General features: G+C 40.7%; 1 protein-coding gene across 5 annotated transcripts in view; it reads left to right on the top strand.

The window, feature by feature from the left end:
* The window catches only part of ctnnd2b (catenin (cadherin-associated protein), delta 2b), a 114,557-nt gene that overhangs the window by 23,704 nt on the left and 67,116 nt on the right, over positions 1-23,737 (top strand). For all 5 annotated transcript variants that reach the window (XM_041054972.1, XM_041054971.1, XM_041054969.1 and 2 more), the window contains exons 3-4: positions 17,365-17,399; positions 19,361-19,477. In XM_041054972.1, the coding sequence (XP_040910906.1) occupies positions 17,365-17,399; positions 19,361-19,477 (152 nt within the window). The remainder of the gene's footprint in view (positions 1-17,364; positions 17,400-19,360; positions 19,478-23,737) is intronic.

Raw genomic sequence — 23,737 nt, 5'->3', positions numbered from 1 at the left:
TATTTTTTTCTTTGGATGGACATTTCAGTCTTCTCTCTCTATCATCACCATAAAATGCATCATCTGGAATCACATTACACGCTCCTCTCTAAATGCCAGTGCTCTGAGTGGGTATGTCATCGTTGTTCCTGGATGAAATGCAGACAGACTTTTAGTTAAAGGCCACTACCTATCATCCAATGTCCCCGAATGCTGAGTACAGTTCAGGTGACCTGTCTGATATTTTGAAAAGTTGGAAGGGCTCTAAAAGTTTTAATCAAATGAAAGAAAAAGTAAAAAAAAAAAAAAAAAAAAAAAGAAAAAAAGAAATATCTTGATATTCACAAAGGAAATCCTGGTGTAACATCAGAGCAGTGCACTTGTGTGTCAGTGGATAATCTGTGATCTTTAGATTTCTTCCTTTCTTTCTGACAGAGGGCTTTGATATTGAATTATCAATATACTCATTTATCCCCTTCTTTCTTCACCAGTTGGATTTAAATTCTCAACCATGTCTTTATCAGCAAAGAAATATGGAAATACAATAATATTATAATGATTACGATGAGGATTTTTAAACCTCCATTGATCCAGAGAAGACTGAGTGCCTGAAGATGACAGTGGCGGTTTCAACCCCCGTGTTCTTGCTATTGATCTGTGAGTGAGAGGAAATAGGAAGGAGGGTGCAAGTTACATTTTAAACACTAGCATTTGATGTGATCCATACTGAAGTCTGTGTATTGATTCGATGGAGTGAATGTGCAGACAAGAGGAGGAGAAAAGGAAGAAGTGAGAAGGTCAGTGTGTTGTGATCTGCACGGGGCTCTCCCAGTTAATTAGGTGAATGGGTCAAGAGATGGACAGCAGAGTGGGGAAGGATGGACAGCAGAGTGGGGAAGGGTGGGACTCGGGGAAACAGAAATGTAGTTGAAATGAATCTGATTCATCATTTCTACATTTTCAGAAGGACTGGTAATATTCAGAAATGCCAGCGAAAGTATTGCCGTTTGTTCCAGACTCATGTACAGTAATACAACACCAGCTTTTATCTAGCAGTGCAATTTCACACACTGTGATTTCAGTTGCAAGAGTGGAAGTAAATTATTTTTACTATTTTTTCCAATAATGCAGTAGAGGTTTTTTTTTTTCACAAATCACTTACTCTTTTCATGTTATTGGCAAATAAGTATTGCATTGTCAGTTTACTTTATGACTGACAAGGCTCTGTTAACAGCCAGGCAGAGCAGTCAAATATACCCTGGGGCCCCAGACCCTCAGGGGCAGTGTGTTGTAGTTATTTGATCTATTACAGATTTGTTTGGGAACATGCACCACCAAAACAATATTTTATTACCTGTATGGTTTAACTCTGTCATAGATCAGCCCTTCCTGACAGAATTGCCACTGCATTTTACTTTGTTCATTCAGCCTCACAGTGTGTTTTTAGTAGCTGATTTTTACTGTTTTTCCATGAATAATCAGTTGTGAATGATCAAAGATATATATTGATTTAAGGGTTGACATTTTGCTAAGTCAGGCCTACAAACACCTGGACAGCTGTGGTGATCTTAGCCACAAAAGCTATTTCTCTGCTACTGTATTTTTCGTGGATGTAAGAAGGCAGACTGGGAAGCCCTCAGGGGACCATTAATGTTCAACCAGCAAGGTAAAGTTTCACAGGAGTAGCTTGTTTCTTCTCATATTCTAAATGTGGGAGTGTGTTGCTCAGCAAAATATTTCCACCAGCTCCGTTCATCTCTCTGGAGAAAAATCAGATAATGAAGAGGAAACAGCTCAGTGTCATTGTAGTGAAGAAACAAATGCCAGTTTCAATCCTTTTAACTATCAAATATTTTTGATAAGATCTCACTAAACAGCGTTGTCAAAACCTCAGTCAGTGTGGTCTAGGACTGAGATAATACTGTAATAATAGCTTGCACGGGCAATAGTGGTTGCTGGCAATAATCATGATAGTAGATTAGCTCACTAATCATGGTGCTGGGTCACATTTTAAGTAAAATATCAGCACTTGGATTGGAGCAGGGTATTTGAGCTTCCTGCTTTGTACCACTTATAGTTAGTCACCATCTTCAGCTATAGTATGGAGTCCTCTTGTTGACGTCCTTATTTCCAAGTCTTTTTGAACACAACGAGAATCATTCAAATGCTGTCACAAATATGAAGCTGCAGAAAGCTGGCTGTTTTGAAATGAAAAATGAGATGGAAACCTGGGGGAGGAACACAGAGGAAAAGAGGACAGAAGGTCGAAACGAGGACAGAGTAGGAAACGGGAAGTCAACATGGATGCAAAGTGGGAGGGGGGGTGGTAAGAAAGAGGGAGGGAGTGAGGGAATAACAAGATGAGCCAGGAGGCAAGGAGGTGGGAGAGAGGGGGGGGGCGCGTTCTCATGTTAAGCCCTTTTAACCTGCCACACTGCAAACACACACTGAGTTAGCATGAGTCACCCGCAGACCCAGACACTCTTAATAAACCTAATATCCTCCACCGTCACAGACAAGCTCTGTCTGTCACACATGGCTCTGAGTGTGTGTGTGTGTGTTTGTGCTGGCTCCCAGTGTTAGTACAGTCATCTGCAGCTATATTATTGATCTGCCAGCAATACGGAGACAGGACTGTCACAGTTAAGCTCCGATGAGAACCTTCTTAGACCACAAACACAAACGCACACTGAGACACACACTGGGAGATTTTGCACACAGACACAAAAAAAAATGCAATTTAATACACAAATACATATTCATGCTGACTTTGAAAATGCAATGCAAAGCTGCTAATGCGGTTACAAAAATTGTACCACTGTTTTTCTCAAAGGACATTTTTGCCTATTTTAATTTATTTAAGTGTTGTTGGCATTGTGATTTCTTTTGTTTGCCGTTTTTATTCAGCTGTCAAGTGATGCATTATACATAAATATCAGAAAATAAATTCTGTCCAAAAAAATTGTTCCCACTGCCAAAAGGCAGCGAAAGCTAATTACACCAAACACTGTCAGAAAGGAGGTTGATATAACTCTGTGGGTATTTTAAAGGCTATTTATTTATTTTTATGATGTATTATTTTGCATTAATGAGAGGTATTAAAAGTATAGCAAACTTGATTGATTTTCTCAAGCAGCAAGTGATGTATTGTGCAAAGCATCTGGCCTTGCATCTAAACTTGCAGGAGATGTTTTGTCATATTTGGAACATATGTGGAAATGCCTGTTTATTTTTAGTGTCTCATTCTTACTTAAAGGAACCTAAAGGCGAAAACACAAGCAGTCGATGCTGACCATTCACAGTTCTTGCAGTTCCCATATGGTATTTACGTAGCTGCCCTGATGTCGCCACATTTGAGGATGTGCACATAAGCTACAGTGTACTCTGTGGTGTGACTATGAAGCCTTCACACATGGCCACCATAGCCACAGCATAATGCCTTAATGCATCTCCTCAGTCAAACAGAGCTGCAGCTAGTGGTGAAAAGTAACTTAAAAAGTTACTTAAACAGAAACAACAGGCACAAACTACAGGATTCAACACACGAGGAACACCAGGGAACATCACCAGGAACAAAAGCAGAGGGATGATACTCAGGAACATACACAGATGAAATGACACTGATGGGGACAAAGAGCTGAAATAAATACTGGCTGAGGCGATGAGGGAATTTGGATCAGAGTGGGGATGAAAGTCCAGGTGATCGGAGACAAGAAACAGAAGAGCAGGTGAACAAAGAAGCAGAAGGTCCGGGGGCATCTTGTGGGCAGAAAGAGAATGGCAGGTTGGGGAGAAACAATGCTTGGGGAGAATGAAAAGCAGCTGGAGAGAAGGACCGAGGGGGATTAAGGCAGCGGATCGTAACACACAGACAGGCTGAATATTTAGAATCAAACCTGGCAAGTCGAATATGGTTTTACAGTACAAAACAGGCTAAGTGCCTCCTGCCAATTCGAGCTGCCTCATCCAAACATGGGCAATGGGAGTGAATGAGAAAATCATACAACACTCTATGAGATGAATTGTTGGTAGCAAAACTTAATTAACTTAATTCCTCAAATGCAGTCATGACGGTTTGAAAGCCAGGCACACCTGGGAATCAGCTGCAGCAGCACAGTGGGACTGAGGATAGATTGTCGGCCATTTTGGCTATGAAGTCATGTTTTCCTTAATTTAGTTTTGGATGTCTGCCATCCAGTAAAGTGGCTTGGCTGGACCTGATCAATGCTGATAAGGAGACCTGGCTTCTGATAGTGTGTATATGTGTGTACTGTAGGGCTGTGTGCAACAGGCCAAGTCCAAAGCCAGCAAATTGATTTGACATATAGCTAGGTAGAGAGTAGATGGCCAAGGCTTTGGCTTGTCAATCAGGAGAGAGTGAAAAAAAAAAAAAAACCACACTGTACACTGCTACTGAAGCCCCAGCAGACAGGGTAAACACTGTGTTTTGGCACCAGGGCTGTGTCACCTTTTACTTTTTTTAGGAGAACTTGTCCAGGCAGCGGCACCGTGGACACAAATTCCCTGTAGAAATGTTGAATTAAAGTGTGTTCTTCATTGCAGCAGCTTGAGAAACATTTTCCTCCCTTGAAGTAGCTTTTTGCTTCTAAACCCAGCAAATAAGAGAGCATGTCAGCTTGTGTAATATGAATGATTTGTAACAAAGCTGAAGTACTCTGTCCATTATAAGACAAAACCTCAATTTCTGCAGAAAGAAAATGCTGCTGTCTCCTTAATAAATGGCCTCTGAGCAGTTGTCCCAAAGGGAGGTTTTCTCTATTGACAATCACACTTATTTATAGCTCTTGACAGGCTCAATATTTCAGCCCTTGATAACTAGAAAAGAAGGGGAGGAGATGTTGAGAGCGTTGACTTAGTGAAGTCAGCACACATCAGCTTTTGTTTGTACGATGCTCGGCTGAAAAAGATGACTGATCGTGCCACTCTGTGAAGTCCTGAAGCGCTGTTCTCTGAGACTCTTTGTAGTCATGCAAAAGGCTCATTTTTGATTCTGTTCGAAGGAAGGCCTTGAATGCCTGTACAGCACCATAAGAGAGATGTATCACAGCCAATCATTTTTGACATCGTGTTTGTCAAGAAATATTTCTGTCCACGTCTCTTTTTGAGAAATCCAAACTGATTGGCAGTGGTGGAGAGTTTTGGCACATGGATTATTTATCTGCCGAGAGAAATACGTTTACAGATACCTCTAGGGATGTTATCTGTCTCTAGGCAATTCACACAGTGGTTCTGGAAAGACTGGCTGGTGTCACGCTGAGAACCAAAATGTCTTCCTCCTCGCTTCTCATTTAACTTCTGGCCCCGAGTCAAAATGGCCGCCTCCCACACTGGCAGACTAGGAAGTCAATCTGACCAATTTACTGGGTCACAGGAGACTTCTGCTTCTCTCTCTCCCTCTCTCACTCTCTCTCCCTCTCTCCAACCATTTGTTTGGAGCATGTGGACGGGCTAACAGAAATGGCGAGCTGCGCCTCATCCTGCTGCGCTTTAATCACTCGCTTCAAAGGGTCTTGTGTTTCTCTCTCTCTAGATGGCAGAGGGGAGGAAAATGAAGCCCCACTCTACCTCGCCTGGGTTCCTGTACATCAGACCCAGACGAGACTGATATCTCGCCTCACCTTCGCTGTCCTAGCTCCAGTTTGGCAGCTCGTGCTGAGCTTTTTTATTAAAGAGGAAAAGAATTTCGCTAAAAAATATTATCAGTCGCACCCAGACACAGAGCTCTGCATTCACTCAGTGATATTTTCTCTGGTGATTGCAATCTGCTGCAGCACTGCTGGCAACTGGAATTATTTTATTTGCATTTGCAACTACACAAAGTTGAATTTATTTTTTATTGGGGTTTTTTTCTGCTTCTCTCTTACCTTAGTGAGACAAGCTCATCATGTACAAGATATCTGTCCTCGTGGCACTGGTGCTAACACACACACACACACACACACTCACACACCCATATGTCTTGTCTGGGGCTTGGGGACCTGGAGCCATCAGTTTTTAGTTGATTTGGTCGGTCAGCAAACAGTTGCCTGTTTACACAATCAGCTGTAGTGGCTCAAGATTAACATTTGCCTTAAGAGAAATGAATGAATTCACTCTGTGCTAAGATCTAATGACAACTCAGTAGTTACTGGTGCCTACGAGTTCTACCTACAGCATCCTGTAGTGTCTTGCCCCCCGTAGGTGCCAACTCCAGCTTGCCCAGTGGCTTAAACCTTGCATTGAAGAATTTTCCACCATCTCATTACACCGTCCTGCCATGCATTATGCACTACATGGCCCTTCTGTGTGTTGCAATGTTCCACAGTCTCCAGAGGCTGTTGACATTTTCAACCCACTGAATTCTCTTCTCTCTTGAGATATGAGATACAGCCGAGCTAGATAGTACCTGGACAATGCAGCAACAGTTCGCTATTGTTCCAGTATAATGTGTAATTAGGTAAAAGTCAGGTGACGGGGCAAGATAAAGCACGCAGTTACAGAGCACACTGGGACCCTCCATCTTCCCACTCTGTAATTAAAGGTCCACTGTAGCCATTCTGGGATACGCCTGATTGGATGATGGGCTGTCTGACTGCCACCTACAGTATGGCAGCAGGAAATTCTCACTAGAGTCCCATTTCAATAATAGCAGCATCTCTGGACTCAGCGTGCACTTTCTTCCGTTGCATGGCTGTATTTTTTCCTTTTTTTTGTACTCTCTCAGCATCTGCAGTTCAATGTGAAAGGCTTTGGGTTGTCTTGTTACCCTTGGTCCTGTGCAACAGTAAAGCTTCCAAGAACTGTTTAAGGTTCACATTTAATATCACTTGCTCCAAATGGACTCATTTATGCCTCCAAGCTGGTCTTAAATCAGCACTCTCATATTAAGAGAATGACTGTAAGTCTCATGTATAACTACTGGCTTCCCGTACTATGACAGGGTCTTGCTGCATGGTTTTACTAATTTTAGGGGTGCCTTCAGGGCAGCTAACTGCTGCTCCTGCTGCTGCATCTGCCGACCAGCAACACTGGTGCTCTGTATCAGGAATACAGAACAACTCCAATAACTCCATCACTGAGGCTAACAACTACATCCAGTTCTATCGACAACATGTGCCATATGTTACAAGTTGCTGCTATCCACCTACTCTAATTTCATCATGTAGGGAATAGAATGGGTTGAACCTTAAAGTGTTTTTGTAAAAATTATGTATCAGATGAGGATGTGAAAGGTGTTGCTCTAAGTGGTGAACCTACAGAGAATTAACACCTGAATCAGTAGCTCCTCTCACATTTACAGTGGGTTTCAGCTCATTGTTGAGCAGGTTGACCCACTGGTTCACCCTCACCGCTCTATGTGTATTGTTTGGCATTCTGTGTGGACAGCAAACGAAGATTTTCATTGTACAGGGAAACATGTTTCCTCACTATTCACATGACAATAAACACTTTGACTTGCCTCATACCATTGTTTTCGATAGCAGCAGGCAGCTGCAAGAAGTCTTAAAAACCCATCGTACTCTACCTGCTCAGCACCAAACAGCTGACAGACACAGTTAGTGACCACGTGGTGATCAGTGAAGCATTTAGCAGCTAAAGAGCCAGATATTTCCCTAAGGACTTTAAGTAGAGACAAAAACAGAGCTAAAAGTCAGTGTGTAATGGACTTAAATTTGTAACGTGGCCAGGAACACAACTCTCACTGAATGCTGATGTTTCTCTTTAACCACTGGATGTGTAAATAAGCAACTGTTTTCTTATTTGGTGTGTAGATATACATCAGTGTTGAGTTCACAATTTGTTTCCGCTGCTGTCAAGTGGCCAAAAACTCAGTTTTCTGCAGGTTTAAAGTGTAAATCTGGTTAGTATATCTAATGCTGGTTGCACTCTCTCAGTCTCTTTACAACTCCACATCTCCACATGGTTCACCATCAATTTTTGTTTTTAAACCCTGATAGTGGCATATATGTGATGTGAACGTAATGATGCAATGATGCAGATTGTCTTTTTTATCTAGAGGGCAGCGTTTACTCAATTTTCTCTGGGAGAAAACAAAGATCTGCTGTTCCAATGAACACTAGAGACTAGAGCTGAGCCAAAACAGTGGATTTAGTGTAACATTAACAGAGGGATTAGTTAGTAATTATTGATATAGCAGTTCTAGCTAATTGATATCAATGATATTATTTTTTGGATTATCAAACTTATTTTAACCGTTAACCGTTATTTTAACTCTCCTTCTTCATCGGTGGCACAGAGCTGCAAAATCCAGGGTCTTCAGATACGAATGAAAGCAGCACCTGCTTTGTTTTCCGTGACTTGGTATGTGTGGTGGAAGCTGTAAGCGCCAAGTCTGAGAGTACTTTAAAAGTTAAAGAGTAAACTGTGGTACTGAATGGCTAATTAGTTCAACATGACTGAGAAAGAATAGGCCACAACAGCCACTAAACACCTAATACAGGATCAGAGATTGAAGATTTAAGGTGGATATTCACTGGATTCACTAGAGAACTGGACAAATGGTTAGCATCACTTTAGATCACTCTAAGATAGCTGATATCCACTGTATGACTTATTGTTTGTGTGGTTTACAGCAAAGCCATGCGCTGTAGTTCCTGCTTCCACTGGGATCAGCCAGTGAATTATGGGTCTCCTTTGAAGTCATTTCAGCTTGCAGTACTGCCTGTCTTGAGTTGCATTATGTGGCAGTTTTCTTGGAGCTTCTGACAGGCACGCTATCATTCGCACTGTAGGAAAAAAAATGTGACATTTACACACAGCTCTCTATAGAAAACTGGCTTCTTGCTATTTCACAGTACTGAGTGTGTATACTTTCAAAGCGTACTCCTAACACCTGCTCCTGCCCTTGTTAAGGTCATATCTGGGATCACAGAAAACCCACGTTGAGGACGAGGAGAACATGCAGGCTCCACAAAGAAAAGGCCCCAACTGACCAAGAACATTCTTTCTTACCACTGAACCACCGACTGTCTCACTTTGTGTTACAAATGAATATTAGTATGAGTGTTTTTTGGTTTTTTTTGGAAGTTGGAGATGCCAAAATGTATTATTATGTATAAAACAAAGCCAAGCAGCAGTGATTGATAGCCAAAAAAAAAGAAGAGCATAAATATCAATGAGGCTTTTGGGAATAACAAAGCAAGTCATCAGTTTTCTTTTTTTCAATACCGCAGGAAAAACTTGGAGCAAATGACACTTTTTTAAATGTGAATATTGATGTTATTTAGATGACGATAGGTTTTTCGAAAGTGCAGTGTCAGTGGCTGTGAGAAGAGTGTGAATCAAATAGCCTGAGATGTGCATAAAGCAGCTAACGGTGAATATTTTGCAGCTGACAACTGATGATTAATGTTAAAATGAAATTTATGCATAAAAATAACATTTACAAAAGTCATCCGCACTGTTGTTATTATAAAAGCCTTTGGGTCTGTGTTGTTCTTATGTTAAGTAAAATGGTGCAGAGTAAATTAACAACCACAGTGTGGCTCTAGCTTTTGAATCTAAATTAGTGTTGACACAAGCAATGGCTGCAGCATTGTTTGATGGTTTCCAAGAGCTAAAAAGGCCTTTGCTTTCCTTTCTTTCTTTTTTTCTTTATGGGTGGCTCTATTATCTAACACTTCTGTCTACAAGAGGGCTGGCCATTGTGGTCAGCACAGATAACAGATAATATGCAGGGCATGGAAATAGATGGATTATATGGACTGGGTTCAGATGGTGTTTATTGGGTGGATAAAATGACAGGATTTTCATTGCTATCTCTGGCATTCACTCTTTTAAGCCCCCTCATTGGATTTAGCAGAGCTCTCTCTCTCTCTCTCTCTCTCTCTCTCTCTCTCTCTCTCTCTCTCTCTCTCTCTCTCGTTCTGTCATATTCTGACTCTCCTCTTCTGTTTCCCCTTTCCCCCTCCCTCTCTCTTTGTATTATATTCCCACTTTAATTTTCTGCCTCTCTGTGTATCTCTTTTATTCCCCCTCTCGCTGCTTGTGTATCATATTCTCTCTCTCCATCTCGCCATCTCCCTTTGTCTCTCTGTCCTTTTCTGTTCTCTCCATTTTTCCTGCCCCATCATGCAAGACACCAGTCAGTAAGGGGATGAGGTGGTCAGAGAGCAGAAACCAGTTTGGTTTGTAACATTACCTGTGTTTTTTTTTTTCTAGGAATAGAACCAAATAGCCAAAATGCACACACTGAAGCAGCTAAAAATATCAGGTCAGAACATACAACAGGAGCTGATGATTATTTGAAATTGCCGAACATTGTGCTTCCCATCTGCTCTTTTATCCACCTTTATCAAGTGGTGCTTTTAACTAAAATTGTCATAACCAGGTATCAAGTATCGCAATAGAGAACTTTTACCTTACTTGCAATTTACTTGATTTGAGTTACAGCTCATATTGTTCCCTTTCCTCGACATGTATGTTTGCACTTGTTGTAAAGATTTATATTATAGTCCAAAAATGGCAGAGGCCAATGATGATGAGTCATACAGTCTAATGCAGTGGTTCTCAAACTTTTTCTGGCAGTCTTCGCTCCAGGACCTGAATAAAGTTCCCACCCCACAGTTTAGTTGTTCTCATTTACGCATTTTACTGTTTCTGTTGTGAGACAACTGAACAAGCAGAAAATTGTGATGTGCTCATCAAAGCTTTGTGTTAATCAAGTTAACATTAATTCCTGTTTTGCTGCAATCAAACACCTGTGTTATGATTGTGACATCATGTGACAAATTAAACATAAATACAGGTATTGCATAAGTTTGGGATGGACTGACATTTAACATGACTGTAATATGTTATTACATTCAAAATGACTGATCTCTAAACAGAAGTAAACAGAAAGCTATTTTTGGATCTTTTTTGCTATCCACGCCTTGGCCATGTCTGGGGACATTTTTTGTGAGCCTAATGTATGCAGGAAGCAAAATTATAGAGAAAAAGATGAACTACGCTGCTGGAGAGGTTTCCAAAGTGGGTGCTGTGGTGTTCTGTGGTGCCCTAAGGATGGACAATTGACACTTTGCCATTTACATGAACTACATCTTGTGTTACAAACATAATTTTTTTGCTGTATGTTTTCAAATAAGCCAAAAATAAAGTAGAACATTGTATTAAAATCTTCTTACAATGTGCAGTTATACTGCAGGTAATGACATGACAGCTTAAGGTTACCAGTTATCAAAACATGTTTTCCAGGCACAGACAGATCTGCAAATAAAGCTCAAAGAAATGCATCTTCATGTAGCGGTGCCATGGTTTACAAAAGTTTGGGGAACATTGCACTATGGTTTAGGTCTAGCAAGGTTTAATGTAATGGTTTGCTGATAGAATTGAATCTGGGATCTTTTCATAAGGTTAGGGTTGATGGTCTGTAGTTGTCCCTTCATGACAGTCTACTGTGAAAAACTAGAGGATAAGACCTGTTTTAGTGCCACATTTCAAAGGTTAAAACAGGTTGTAGAGCAAAAAAAAAAAAAAAAAAAAAACACTTTAATTGCTTTTGGCTGATCAGTTTTTAGCCAGTGCTTTTTGAAATAAGAACAGAGCTTCTCTCAGTTTGACTTTCACACTTGAGGGGAGGTTCCTCTAATGTTATCATCCTTATTTGGGAAGGTCAGTCTGTGGAGCTTGTAGAAAAAGCTGGAGGCATTTTGAGATAATCCAGTATTGTTGTAGAGGAGACTTGCAGTAAACAACATTGTGCTTCACTTGCGGTTATGTTATTTAGGATTACGTAATAGGTTTGGGTACTGTGCATGGAGCCCTTTAGTGGTTTCCACTAATATTACTCTAATATTTGAGCTTTGCACATTCAAACACAAAAGTCAGTGTTGATCTTTGCACACACGTACTGTCTTGTGTGTACACAAACTAAGCCACACTCACACCTGCCTAGACATGCACACAGCATTATATCATTAGCGGTGATGAAGTGCTGTGCCGTGGCATGACCTGCAGCAGGCGAGTTGATCACGCTGTCAATTAGTTCTCTCTCGGCTCACTAATTATACTGTCACATCGCATTGATGTGCCATAGAGATCCAATGGGAAAAAACACTAACACTCTGTGTTTCTTTGGCCAAGAGGTCAATGAGCTGTTTCAGATAGTGAGGTCTGATTAGATGTACCTGGTGGCCGAGAGGAGGAAAACTGCATGTGTGGGCAGAGGAGTGGGGAGAGGAAGAGGAAGTCTGTAGCTCAGGTGGTTGTGCGGGCTGGCTGTTCGTTGAAAGGTCAATTTGAAACCACAAAACTGGTGAAAAATCCACATCACTATCTCCAAGAGCCCCAAATAACATCTTCAGAGAGAGTGATATTATTTTACAATAATATATGACAGAGAAAAGCAGAAAATTCTTATCATAGTCAGCAAACAAGTAAAAATATTTGCAAAGAGGCAGGAGACCTTTGACAGTTATGCACCACTAGCATTGTGGCTTCAGGGCACTGTCAGTAGGTCCACCACTTTCTTCCAGACTGAAATATTTTGAACTGTTTGAATGTTTTGCAGTGACATTTTGTGCAAACTTTCATGGTCCCCTGAGGACAAAGCTTGGTGTCTGTGGTAATCCCCTGACTTTTCATCACGAGCACCACTATGTGGTTGATATTTATAGTTTTGAATGAAATTATTAAATCCATAGTGAAACTATGGGGTGGATTGCCATAAAATTTTGTAAGAACTTTTAGGGACACAAGAGGATGAATTGTAATAACTTCAGTGATCTCCTTCTTCTGGCTCTACCATGAGGTTGACATTTGTGGTTCTGAGTGAAGCAACTCAACAATTGTTGAATGGATTGCCATGACATTTGGGAGAGACATTCTCTGTTGCCCTCATAATGAACTATAAAAACTTTGCTGATCCCGTGATGTTTCATTTAGCACCATCAACAGGTCAAAATTTTAATTTCCCAACACTTTGATTTATTACCCAGTACCCTCAAAACTAATGACGTTCCGATTAGCCTCAGCTGCACTTTGTGTTTGGTGCTAATAACCAAACATTAGCATGTGAATATGCTACACTAAGATTGTGAATATGGTAGCTAAATATTGTACCTGGAGCACATTAGCATGCGGATGTTAGCATTTAGCTCAAAGTACTGTAGCTCTGTAGTTAAGTGCAACCTCACAGAGCAGCTAGCATGGCTTTAGACTTTTAGTGTTGTTCCTTGATAAACGACTTAAACAACTGAATGCTAAAAATTAACAAAATTGTTAGTGATTAATTTTCAACATTACTCATATTTGACTAACTGCTTCAGTTCAGAGCTATTAGTAGAGATAAATAGCAGACAGAAAAGAGGAAATTTGGGCTCTTTTTCACCCAATGATCACACCCTGACTCTGATTCATTATCCAGTTCAGTTGTGTTGGATTAATTTTACTGTTGTTTAGTTTAGCCTGTTCTCTTTAAAGATATCCAGTTATATCTTGATCTAACTGTCTTGGCATGTCTTGTCTTCTGCTTTTCTCTGGTTTTCCCTGGTCCTGTCTCGTCTGCCCTGCTCTGCTCTCATCCCCCTGGAAATGCGAACAAACTCCTGTCTTTCCCCCCAGCTCAGGCAAAAATCTGAAACCCTCTGGACTGTTTTATATTCCAGCTCTTGTCCCTGTCGATGTAGCCACTTGATAATACAACCACTTGGCCTCTTTCCTCACAGTTTGCAGCAGGGTTTCTATGTGAGCTCTCAGCTTGCATTTAGTTTTACCTACATCACATCCTGGCCACTGGTAAATAAAACACACATTCGCCTCTACATAGGCATTTCCAGGAGCAGAGAGGCAACATTTTGACACCACCAAATGCAGGACAAGAATGTGAGCACCAGTGTGTCCTGCCCTTTAAGAAAACATTGACTCAGCCTGTGTCATCAGTACTGGCTGTCTGAACCCAGACTAGTGATAATAAACCTCATCATCCTGCTCTGTTCAAGATATTCCTCTGATATAAACACACTCCATCCTCCGTGACATAGGTGAACGCCTTTCTCTGCTCCCCTGCTTTGTGTGATTCATAGCAAATGTGTGCTGTGTATAGCTTGTGTGTGTGTGTGTGTGTGTATGCACATGTGGGGGTGTGTTGTTTGTTATGCACCTGATGAATGAGGAGCCTGCTTTGCTGACAGAGGGTCCCATTAACATGTACCGCTTGAATCGCCCTCACCATCCGTCACACACAACGCACACGCATACACACACATTAGAATGGAGCTAATCAATGGGATGATTTAATAGCATCTGTTCTGTGTCTGCAGGGAGTGAATAGCATTCATCTCTAGGTTTAACTATGAAGGCTTGAGGTTACAGATATGGAGGATTTCAAACCAAAATGCTATTCATTTTGAATCATGCAGCAATACTGATAAGAGACAATACTGGCACCTGACATTAATCTGTCAGAATTTATGACTGTTTACTACTACTTCATTAATACTGCTGATCATACAAATAATTGATAATGAAAATGTTTTTAAAAGATAATTTGATATTTTGGGAAATACACATATTAGCTTTCTAGCCAAGAGTTAGATGAGACCACTGTATACTGAATATAAAGCTAAAACGAGCAGGCAATTAGCTCAGCTTAAAGACTGGAAGAGAGTGAAAAAAAAAGCCCTGTAACAATGTGTGCTTTTTACATTTCTGTTTGTGTATGGGCTGAACAAACAGAATATAGCATGTTAATTAGTGTGCTCTAGAGGCTGTTTTTTTTTAACTTTAGGCAGAGATAGACTGAATGTTTACCGCTATTCCCAGTATTTAAGCTAAGCAATTAACCTAGCATCATATATAGTACACAGACGTGATAGCTGTATCCATTTTCTCATCTAACTCTGGCAAGAAAGCAAACAAGTGCATTTTCTAACATGTCAAACTATCTCTTTGTAAATTGCTTCATCATCTGCTTTACTTATAGGACAGTAAAAGTATTTCCTTTAACCAGCGGGTTGTAGCATGTTTATTTCATATCTGCAGCTTCAACGCTTCATTATCATTTATTTTCTAAGGCTCACTCACTGGTCGAGGGGGACGTGGCAATGAAATGCATTTAAATGCAGCACCACTTGTTTGATTCAACAAGCCTCAGAGTGGACGCATCACTTCCCAGGAAATCTCAAAATTCAAGTGCCTAATGCTCATTGGAGGAGCACTAAATGCAACTTAGCGGTGATGATTTTAATCTGAAGTGTCTCTAACTATTAAGGGCCCAAGATATAGTCAGTGCGTTGGACTTTGGAATGTGTTATCGCGTGAAGTCCCGCTGCACTGAGCTGCTGCAGTTGCTGGCAGTTAGCTGTATTGCATTGTGCCTGCAGTCATCTTACATCATTATGGCTTAATTTGTAGCAGGGTAGCTAATGTTAGCTTTTATATATTGACCTGCAGTATTGAGCTACAGCCAATTGAGCTAAACAGGGTGGTGTGTTGAGGGTGGTGCCTGATGTAGCCGACATTAATTCATAGTGATCTTTATAAACATGAATTGGTGAACTCTGTTCTCTGTAACATTAAGGTGAGACTACACAACTTTGGAAAGAGGAAATGACACAGTGTTCCTGTTAAAAGTAAAAAGTTGAATTCATATGCAATAAAAGCCAAACATGCACAATTTAGTACACTTCAATAGACTAATGTTAGCTAATTTAGCATTTATATAACATCTAGGAACATTTTGCTGTCTACATTAATGCAAAAGTTAAATCTCACTTTGGCTGTTAGCACAAGAAAAGTTGAGTCTTCTTGAGACTTGACAATAACAGGGCTGTTAGCATATCAAACAGCTCAGTCAAATCACTTTTTCATATATGTGCATAACATAGTGTGATTGGCTGTGCTGAACACCAAATGAGAGAATCTTAGCAGACAGAAATGGTTCATGAGCTTTAAATACAGTATATGTGCATGACTAAGCAAAAACTAATTATGATAAATAATTTATTGGTGTTACAGAACATAAACACAACTCTATACAGGGATTCATTCACAAAACTCTCTTAAAAAGTCTGGCAATTTTAATGTTCTTTGTTAAACTCGTTCCAAATTTTTTGTAAGTAGAACTGATCTATTGTGCCACTGTGCGTGTGTCTCATTATCCTGGATTTCTGCCATATACTGCAGTTTTCCACATACACTGTTTAGAAAAATAGTAAGGAGGAGGATAACGGGGTGGGCAAAAAAAAAAAAAAACACCTGACCTGTAATTACTAGTAGGAAGCTGAAATGAAGAACTCATTTAAGGTAAAACAGCAAAGAAAAAAATATGGGGACTGAATAGGGGGTCCAGTAAATATCACAGTTTTCATATCTGCATTGTGAAATAAAACTGTTCACAGCCATTATATTTAGACATAAGAGAATGAAAAGCAATTGGCTCCTGTCCAGCCACACGTTGCTAGTTGTTAGCAAGGCTGTTTCCTCCAATTAGAGCTACTCTGAAAAATGTTCAAAACTGTTTGACTGCTGTTTGCTATAGAGCCTCTCTTAATACGATTCTTCGGTGACAGGCCTTGCAGCTAAAATCCACCTTGATGTTTTTGTGTGTCTAGCTCGAATATATCACATTAATTGCAGAACTCTCATTTCCTCAGACCGAAAACTATGATATGACATTGAAAAGAACTGATTGTTCTTACTCATGGAAATTGGCACTGGTCTGAATGAAAGGAGATATCAATTTCTATTGTCTATGGTCACTATTTAATACCTTATCAGTGTATCTGTGTGCATGGAATTTTTTTCTTTGTGCTCCCTGTATTGTTTTGTGTCATATTTATGTTGCACTTTCCAGAATAAAGACTCTTTTCCAGGCCAGTTTACACAGATGTTTTTCCGTTTCTTAGCAGCTCCTTTTAGAATCATTTGTTATCTCAAATCCTTTTGTCCTCCTTCAAATTGTTCCTGTAACAGGATAACACTGTTGTTGGATAAGATCCTTGGTTTTCCAAAAGACACAGAAAAACAGCCTTGTTTTCAGCTTGACAACATTGTACTTTGGCGTGTGTCTAATTGGTTCTGAAAAGGGTCTCCGTACCCAAGGTCTGGAAGAGTTTTCCCAAACCACAGCACTTTATGGTTTGTCATCCTTCAGCTAAAGGTGAAAAACACTTCACATGGACATACAAGGTTGTTTACAGCAACATTCACAGTCATTTTAAACTCTACAAACCAGCATTTTCCATGGTATTCCTGTTTTATTACAATACTGTAAAGTGGATTTTGATGGGAGGCAGATGGCAATGCTGCTACAATTTAAAATTATGCTGCTAATGCACCAACAAACAAAAGTTTGTGTCTAGTAAAATATGTTTTTGCTCATTTTTCTAACACAGTTTGCTTTCTGTTGTTTGTCTCTTACAGTTCAGCAGATGAAAAATTTCGCTGGAACAACCAAGGTAATATTTCCTCTTACATGATCTCATACATTATGTTTGGTCCATTATTGTTTACATTGCTGACTGTGCTTCATATAGTGGTAGCCACTGTAAAAATTCCCCATCACACATACAATTTATTGATGCAGTCTGTTACAAGAGTGATGGTAAAATGCTTTGTCCAGTTTCCCCTCTGCACCAAAACCCAAACAGAAAAGGCCTGTTCTAACAAAAAACTCCTGTCTCTGCAAACCCCCTACCGAACCTCACCCCTTCTGACAGCTGAGTAAAGGTCAAACAGCATTTGCAAATAATTCTCAACATTTATTTTAACCTGTTTGTGGTGGCAGATGGGAAGTGTTTTCCATAAACGACAAGAATCAATGAATGTGAGGCCTTTAGAAAATTAGAAAGTCAAATTAAGACACCTCTCTGCGCTTGACAACTTCTTTGACAGCATTTGAGCGGAAAAAACACCACACTTGCGTGACACTTAGGGATCTCTCTTGCGCTCTTTGTCAGTCATGTTGAGATGTATGGGGTGCTGAGAGTAGATTGATTATCTGAGTGCAGGGTTGGCGACCTCTGCCAACAAAGAGATGACAAAACACAAGGAAGCCCAGAGGTTTGTGGGCAGAACGTTTCATAGTCAGGGCCTTCAGTGTCTGATGTGGTCTTCATCTATCTGCTGTGTTCAAGCTCAACCACTTGGCCTAAATTTACTCTGACACAAAAAAGGAAAACCTTTGCTCACCCCAATCAGACCACTTGATCTCGTCATCACTCAGGATATCATTAAAAACCCATCACTTCTGGATCAAACAAGTTTAAAAATGAGTTTTGGCTTTTGTGTGTGACAGTGAGAGTAAATCCACAGTAATACCACAGACAGCACTGGAAATGTTTCACCAACTGCATCAACATCAGGCTGCAATTGCATCAGTCGAATTCAATGAAATCAGCCTCCTAAATCCACTCAGTGAGGCCTCTGCTATCACCATTTCTCTGCCTCTCTCCATAAGAGATTAATGTTGCTCCCGAGGCTCATTTTTAAGGTTTTATCCCCCTTGGCAGACCTTCTCTAACTTGAAGGCACTGTGCATAATATCAGCCTCTCTCTGACAGACAATAGGTCTGGTATCTAAGCACAAGGTGGCGCCCTATAGATCTCCATCCCACAAGATATGTAGCTGCATTATCAGTCTTTACCCGTGACACGAGGTTTACCATCACACATTGTGTCGGACGATGCGCAAATGCGGCCACTTATTTAGTTTCTATTCAGCAGTTGGATGATAATGAATTTTAACTTGCAAGGTTAATGTGATACTTTTTTGATGGCTGAGATGTGGAAACATAAGCAAACGTGGGGGAAAAAGCACAGTGTGGCCATGGCTGGGTTACCAACTGGGCAAAGCAGACAACCGACTTGGTGTTTCTAGGGTTTCACAGGGGAATGACATTGTCGCTGCAAGTTGTAGGTACACAGAAATGCCATCAATTGGCATGTCAGTGGTAACATATAATACATACAGTACATACATATAACACGTGTCCAGTTGACTGACTTATGACTCTGAGATGTTAAGACCTATTATTTCATTTCATGCAGCTTTTACAATGCACATATTCTTAAATTGGTGTTACCACAGACTAATTTCACATATTGCAAACCTGTGGCAGGATAGTATGCATGGTGATTTGTACATGTATGTCTACCATGTATGGCCTGATGTGGACACTCTACACGATGGGTAATAATAGGTACATTAACAGTGGACATGGAGCAGGAGATATCAAGGGTCAGGGGTGACTCATAACTCATTTTTGTCTGAGGTTGCCCTTGCTGGGTAATCCAACCATGAATGTGGCTTAAGTCCCTTCCTTCAGTGTGGACACAGGGAGGAACAGTCTTGAAAAGGCAGAAGAAACTGTCTTTCTTTCCATTCAATTTGTTTCCCATTTTGTCTGTGCACATGCAGATGGACAGAAGGACATAGAGGAGGAACTGACAACAGGCCTGGAGCTGGTGGACTCTTGCATCCGATCACTCCAGGAATCAGGCATCTTGGACTCACAGGACACCTCCACAGGAGACAGTAAGAGCAATGTTATGATTAAAGGTGTCTTTTTTTCAAGGCAAATGAGAAAACCATTTCTTTTGGTAATTTTCTTTATTGAGACAGCCAAGAAGGATCGCTTAGAGGAGAAGAGGTAAAACGCAATTGAAGACAGATACTGATATCTCTCAGAGCTGAAGTTTCCAGGTTTTGGCTGATTAACTTGTTGAACGTTTGTTAAGTCACTCGGCAAATGTGATCCACAGAGCTAGATCCACACTAGCCCCCAGCTTGTTGCTAATGTTGTCTACCACTTGATACAAGCCTATTAGCATACAGGTTTTTTGTTTTTTTAGAAATTTTCTACTGAAGCTGCACCTTGAAACATGACCCATGTCTTTTCTATAGTTCACCCCATGGGAGAGAAATAGGTGTCAGGAGTCATGCAGAGACGTGCCAGTAGTTTGATATGCTAATCCATCCTCGCTGAGGTGTCAGCTGGCCTGCTGTTCACAGTGCAGAGAGGGGAGACACATGTGAACACACACATACACACACACACTCTTGTACTTCTGTCTTTGTGGGGACACTCGCTCACATAATGCATTTCCTAGCCCCTTACCTGAGATGTACTCATGAAAAACGTGAAAAAAAAGCCATCAAAATGTAACCTTAACTTCAACTGACCGTTCACTACAGCCCTGCCCCAAATAGCAACTGCCTAATTATGCAGTGCACTAGTTCATGAGGTTACAGTTATAAAATTAAAAAAAAAAGAAAAATGTTCTGCTGTTAACTGCATTTAGGGAAGTTTAAACTCCAATGACCCCAACAGATCTTACCCCAGAGAGAGTTACATTAGCCAAATACATCAGTTAATCCTCTTCCTTCCAACTTTTCTCTTGCAACAGACTATTTCAAACAATGTTGTTTCCACCAACATATGGAACTAAAATTAGCTTAATCAGCCAGCGAGCTACAGCTGATAAAATCTGCCAGTGACAGTTATCATTTCACCCAGCAAAATCAAGGGTCACTCCCAAGCCTGTTTTTGTGTACCTCTGTCTGAAATCAAGGACCTATTGTTTCAAAAATTACTGAGTGTTTCAAGTGGGAAGTGCACCACCATCTGCCAGCCAACGGTCAATTGCTATTTGTTTGACTGTGGTTAATAAAAAAAAAGAAAGAAGGAGCAGTCAGTTAAAAATTCCATCTGGCACAGAAGCCTATGGTTGTTATTTAACGCTAAGGAAAATGCATACAGGCGTGTAAAGAAGCATCATACACACATACAGTGCAAATGAAGAGATGCATACACACACCTGCAACACACTCACACACAGCATGAGAATCCACTCCTTTACTCAGGCTGCTGAGCAGATTAGTGCAACAGAGTACGCTGAGTGTCTTCATGCTTCATGCTGGTGTTGCTTCCCAGTGTGCATGTTAATCTGCACATATGTGACTATGTTGGACACAGCTATGTGGGACTGGGCATGCAGTTGTGTGTGTGTGTGTGTGTGTACCACACTGCATATGCCTCCAGTGGGTATCCAAAAATACAACTGATGAAATATTAAAATGTGTCAATAGAGAACACTGGTCACGAAGAGAAGCCACTCAACTTTGTGTGTGTGTGTGTGTGCCTGACACAAAAAGAGATGAAGGAGCTGGAGTGGGTCTGTCAGGGTAAGAATGTACACAACAGCCTGTATGCAGGTATGCGCAGATGCAGTGCTGTTCATGCGTGCAAAGGAGTGAGTGAGGCATGTGCGTGTGTGCACTCAACTCTGAAACGATATTAAAATGCTCAGGCAGAGACCTTCTTATGGCACCCCATTACTTTCCTTCTAATACACTGATACACCCTTACCTCTTCCTCCACATACACACACACGCTTTCTTTCCCTCACTCACTCACCTCAGATGGATTCAATGGAGCCTTCAATGTTTGCCGTCTGACTGATAATGTATTTATGAGGCCTTTCACTTCCCTAAAGGCTCTACTACCCATATGAAACAAACCTAAAGTGGCAAACAAAAACGGTGGAAAACATCCCCTGGCTTTCTGCACACACACACATCTGGGTTTGTGCGCATGTGTGCTCTGTCTGGATCCATCTGGAGTGCGAATTTTTCCATTGCATTTTGTGTTTTTGTATGTGTGAATGCGTGTGTGTGTGTGTTCGTGTGCGTTCAGCCAAGATGAGTCTATATTGGACTTGGAGGCCTTGACCTAGTAAACTCACTCAGTACCTTCAGCTTGATATCACATTTTAAATAATGCGCGATCACCAGCTACACTGCCTACAGGAGCTATTCGCAGTACTTGAAGTGAATTTTCACTTTGGTTGAGCTTTATTTTCCAACATGCCTATCCAGAGTGACTCCATTTGCTATTGGGCACTTACTTTATCTGTCCCCATGCAGGGGATTTTGACCGCTGGCACTCTTTCTTTCTCTGATCTTTGATCTTTCTTTCTCTTGGTTTTAATAATCACAGATGAGCAACGATTCTTCTTGTCTCTGCTGTTCTTGGTATGATTCTTTGACTGCTGGCAAGAAAATATGGCGTCAGTAGAGGTTAAAGGAACCACCACTGCTGACAGAGGACTGCTCAAGAATTCCTATAAGAGCATAAATACTAAGCCTTAGGAACTTATAGGTCTATTTAGGGCTGATGTAATGCTGTAAAGTTATTTTCCAGTGCAGTGAGAAGTTTGCCAGAAAGGCAAACAGATGTAAAAGTGGCTAGAGTACTGAACTATGTATGCACTGTTGCTGAAATTATGCATAACTGAAGCAAATTGCTACTGGGGGAGATCATGTTTTAAGTAACATTTTGGGTAAAAATAAGTTTTATTTCTGTAATTAAAGCTGTTGATGAGGCACATCATTGCAATCATCACCAAAAGTGAATAAATCAAGGGTGCATCAAAAATTTAACAGGACTTTAATAGGAGGGATGAGAGAGTTTTGGCTCCTGCACAAGCAGCTCCCGCCCTCCTGTCCTCCTCAAATGATTCAATTAAATTCACTTTAAATTTTATGTGCCATCCAAGCAAATACACAGTTCACAGTCTTCTGCAAAACATTCTGTAAATCTTTTTTTTATTTTTCACCCAGCCTTTTTGTGCTGTGTGTCACACTCTATGCATGTTTGCATGTTTAATCTAGAAATTAAATGATCCATGTGCAAATCAGGAGACTGCAAATGTTTCATAAACACGAAAAAGGTGGCTTTAAAATTAGCAATAAAGCATTTTATCTCAGTATGTTGCAGGTGTACGTGAATCTGTGTGTCATCGCAGTCGTTCTCATCTGTGAACCTGCTGTTAATCAGTTAACAGTGTCAGCCGTTAACCGTCGTACAGGTTTATTACCACAAAATTAGACGTGAGCATTAGTAGAGTTTCACAACCAATTGGCATAATGAACCCAGAGAAATAAATTACATTCCCATTCACAAATTGACTGCTGACGTAAAAGTTAATGGGCTAGTATTAAGGCATTGTTTTGAGGCACTTAATGGGGAAAAAAGAACTTTTGATGCTACTGCGAGTCTGATTCACGAACTGAAAAGTTACCGTTGGCTAACTAACTGATTTGATGGTTGACCAGCTGCTAGCTCACTGTGTGACTGGCCAGCTGGAGTCGGGCCGACTGATCTTTGGTAGATTTTGGATGAGGGCCTGAATATATAAGTGGAAGTGTAAGGAGTTGTGGCAATAAAATCAGCTCCCCCGCAAGGTGTTACACAGCAGTGTACCAGTGATTTTCATACTTTAAATTTTGTACAACAGTTGACAGATGACATTGCAAACTGTAGATGATGTCTAATGAGCCAGGGATCAGCCGAGCCATTGGTTATGTTTAACAAAATGAAAAAAAAAAATGGATGTTTAATACTGGCATTAGAACACTCAGTGTCTTTGCCTTTGTGTATGGTCACTGTGTCATAAAGTCTTGGCCAACAGAAATGACAGTAGATGTTGGACCTCGGCCAACCAAAGGTTGCTGTCTGCCACCACTTGCTTGTTCCATCTAGCAGCACCAAAACCATAATCACTCATTTGCTCTCACAATTATTTATAGGTAGAAGAGCACTCTGTGATCTTATGGGTCAACATGTCGTAGAAGTTGTCAAACTAGGTGAGAGAAGATAATAGTGTTTTTAGGGGCTGTCATTATACATCCCAGATGTTGTGTCATTTATTTTGCCCTAACAGTGTGTCTACACAGGAGTGGTGACAGCTGCAACATGCTAATGAGTGACATTTAGAGGTGATGGTTGGCATG

This window comes from Toxotes jaculatrix, chromosome 14 (genome assembly GCF_017976425.1).
Source record: "Toxotes jaculatrix isolate fToxJac2 chromosome 14, fToxJac2.pri, whole genome shotgun sequence".
Classification (NCBI taxonomy): Eukaryota; Metazoa; Chordata; class Actinopteri; family Toxotidae; genus Toxotes; species Toxotes jaculatrix.
The sequence above is the reverse complement of the archived record's forward strand: the minus strand, read 5'-3'. Positions and strand labels throughout refer to the sequence as shown.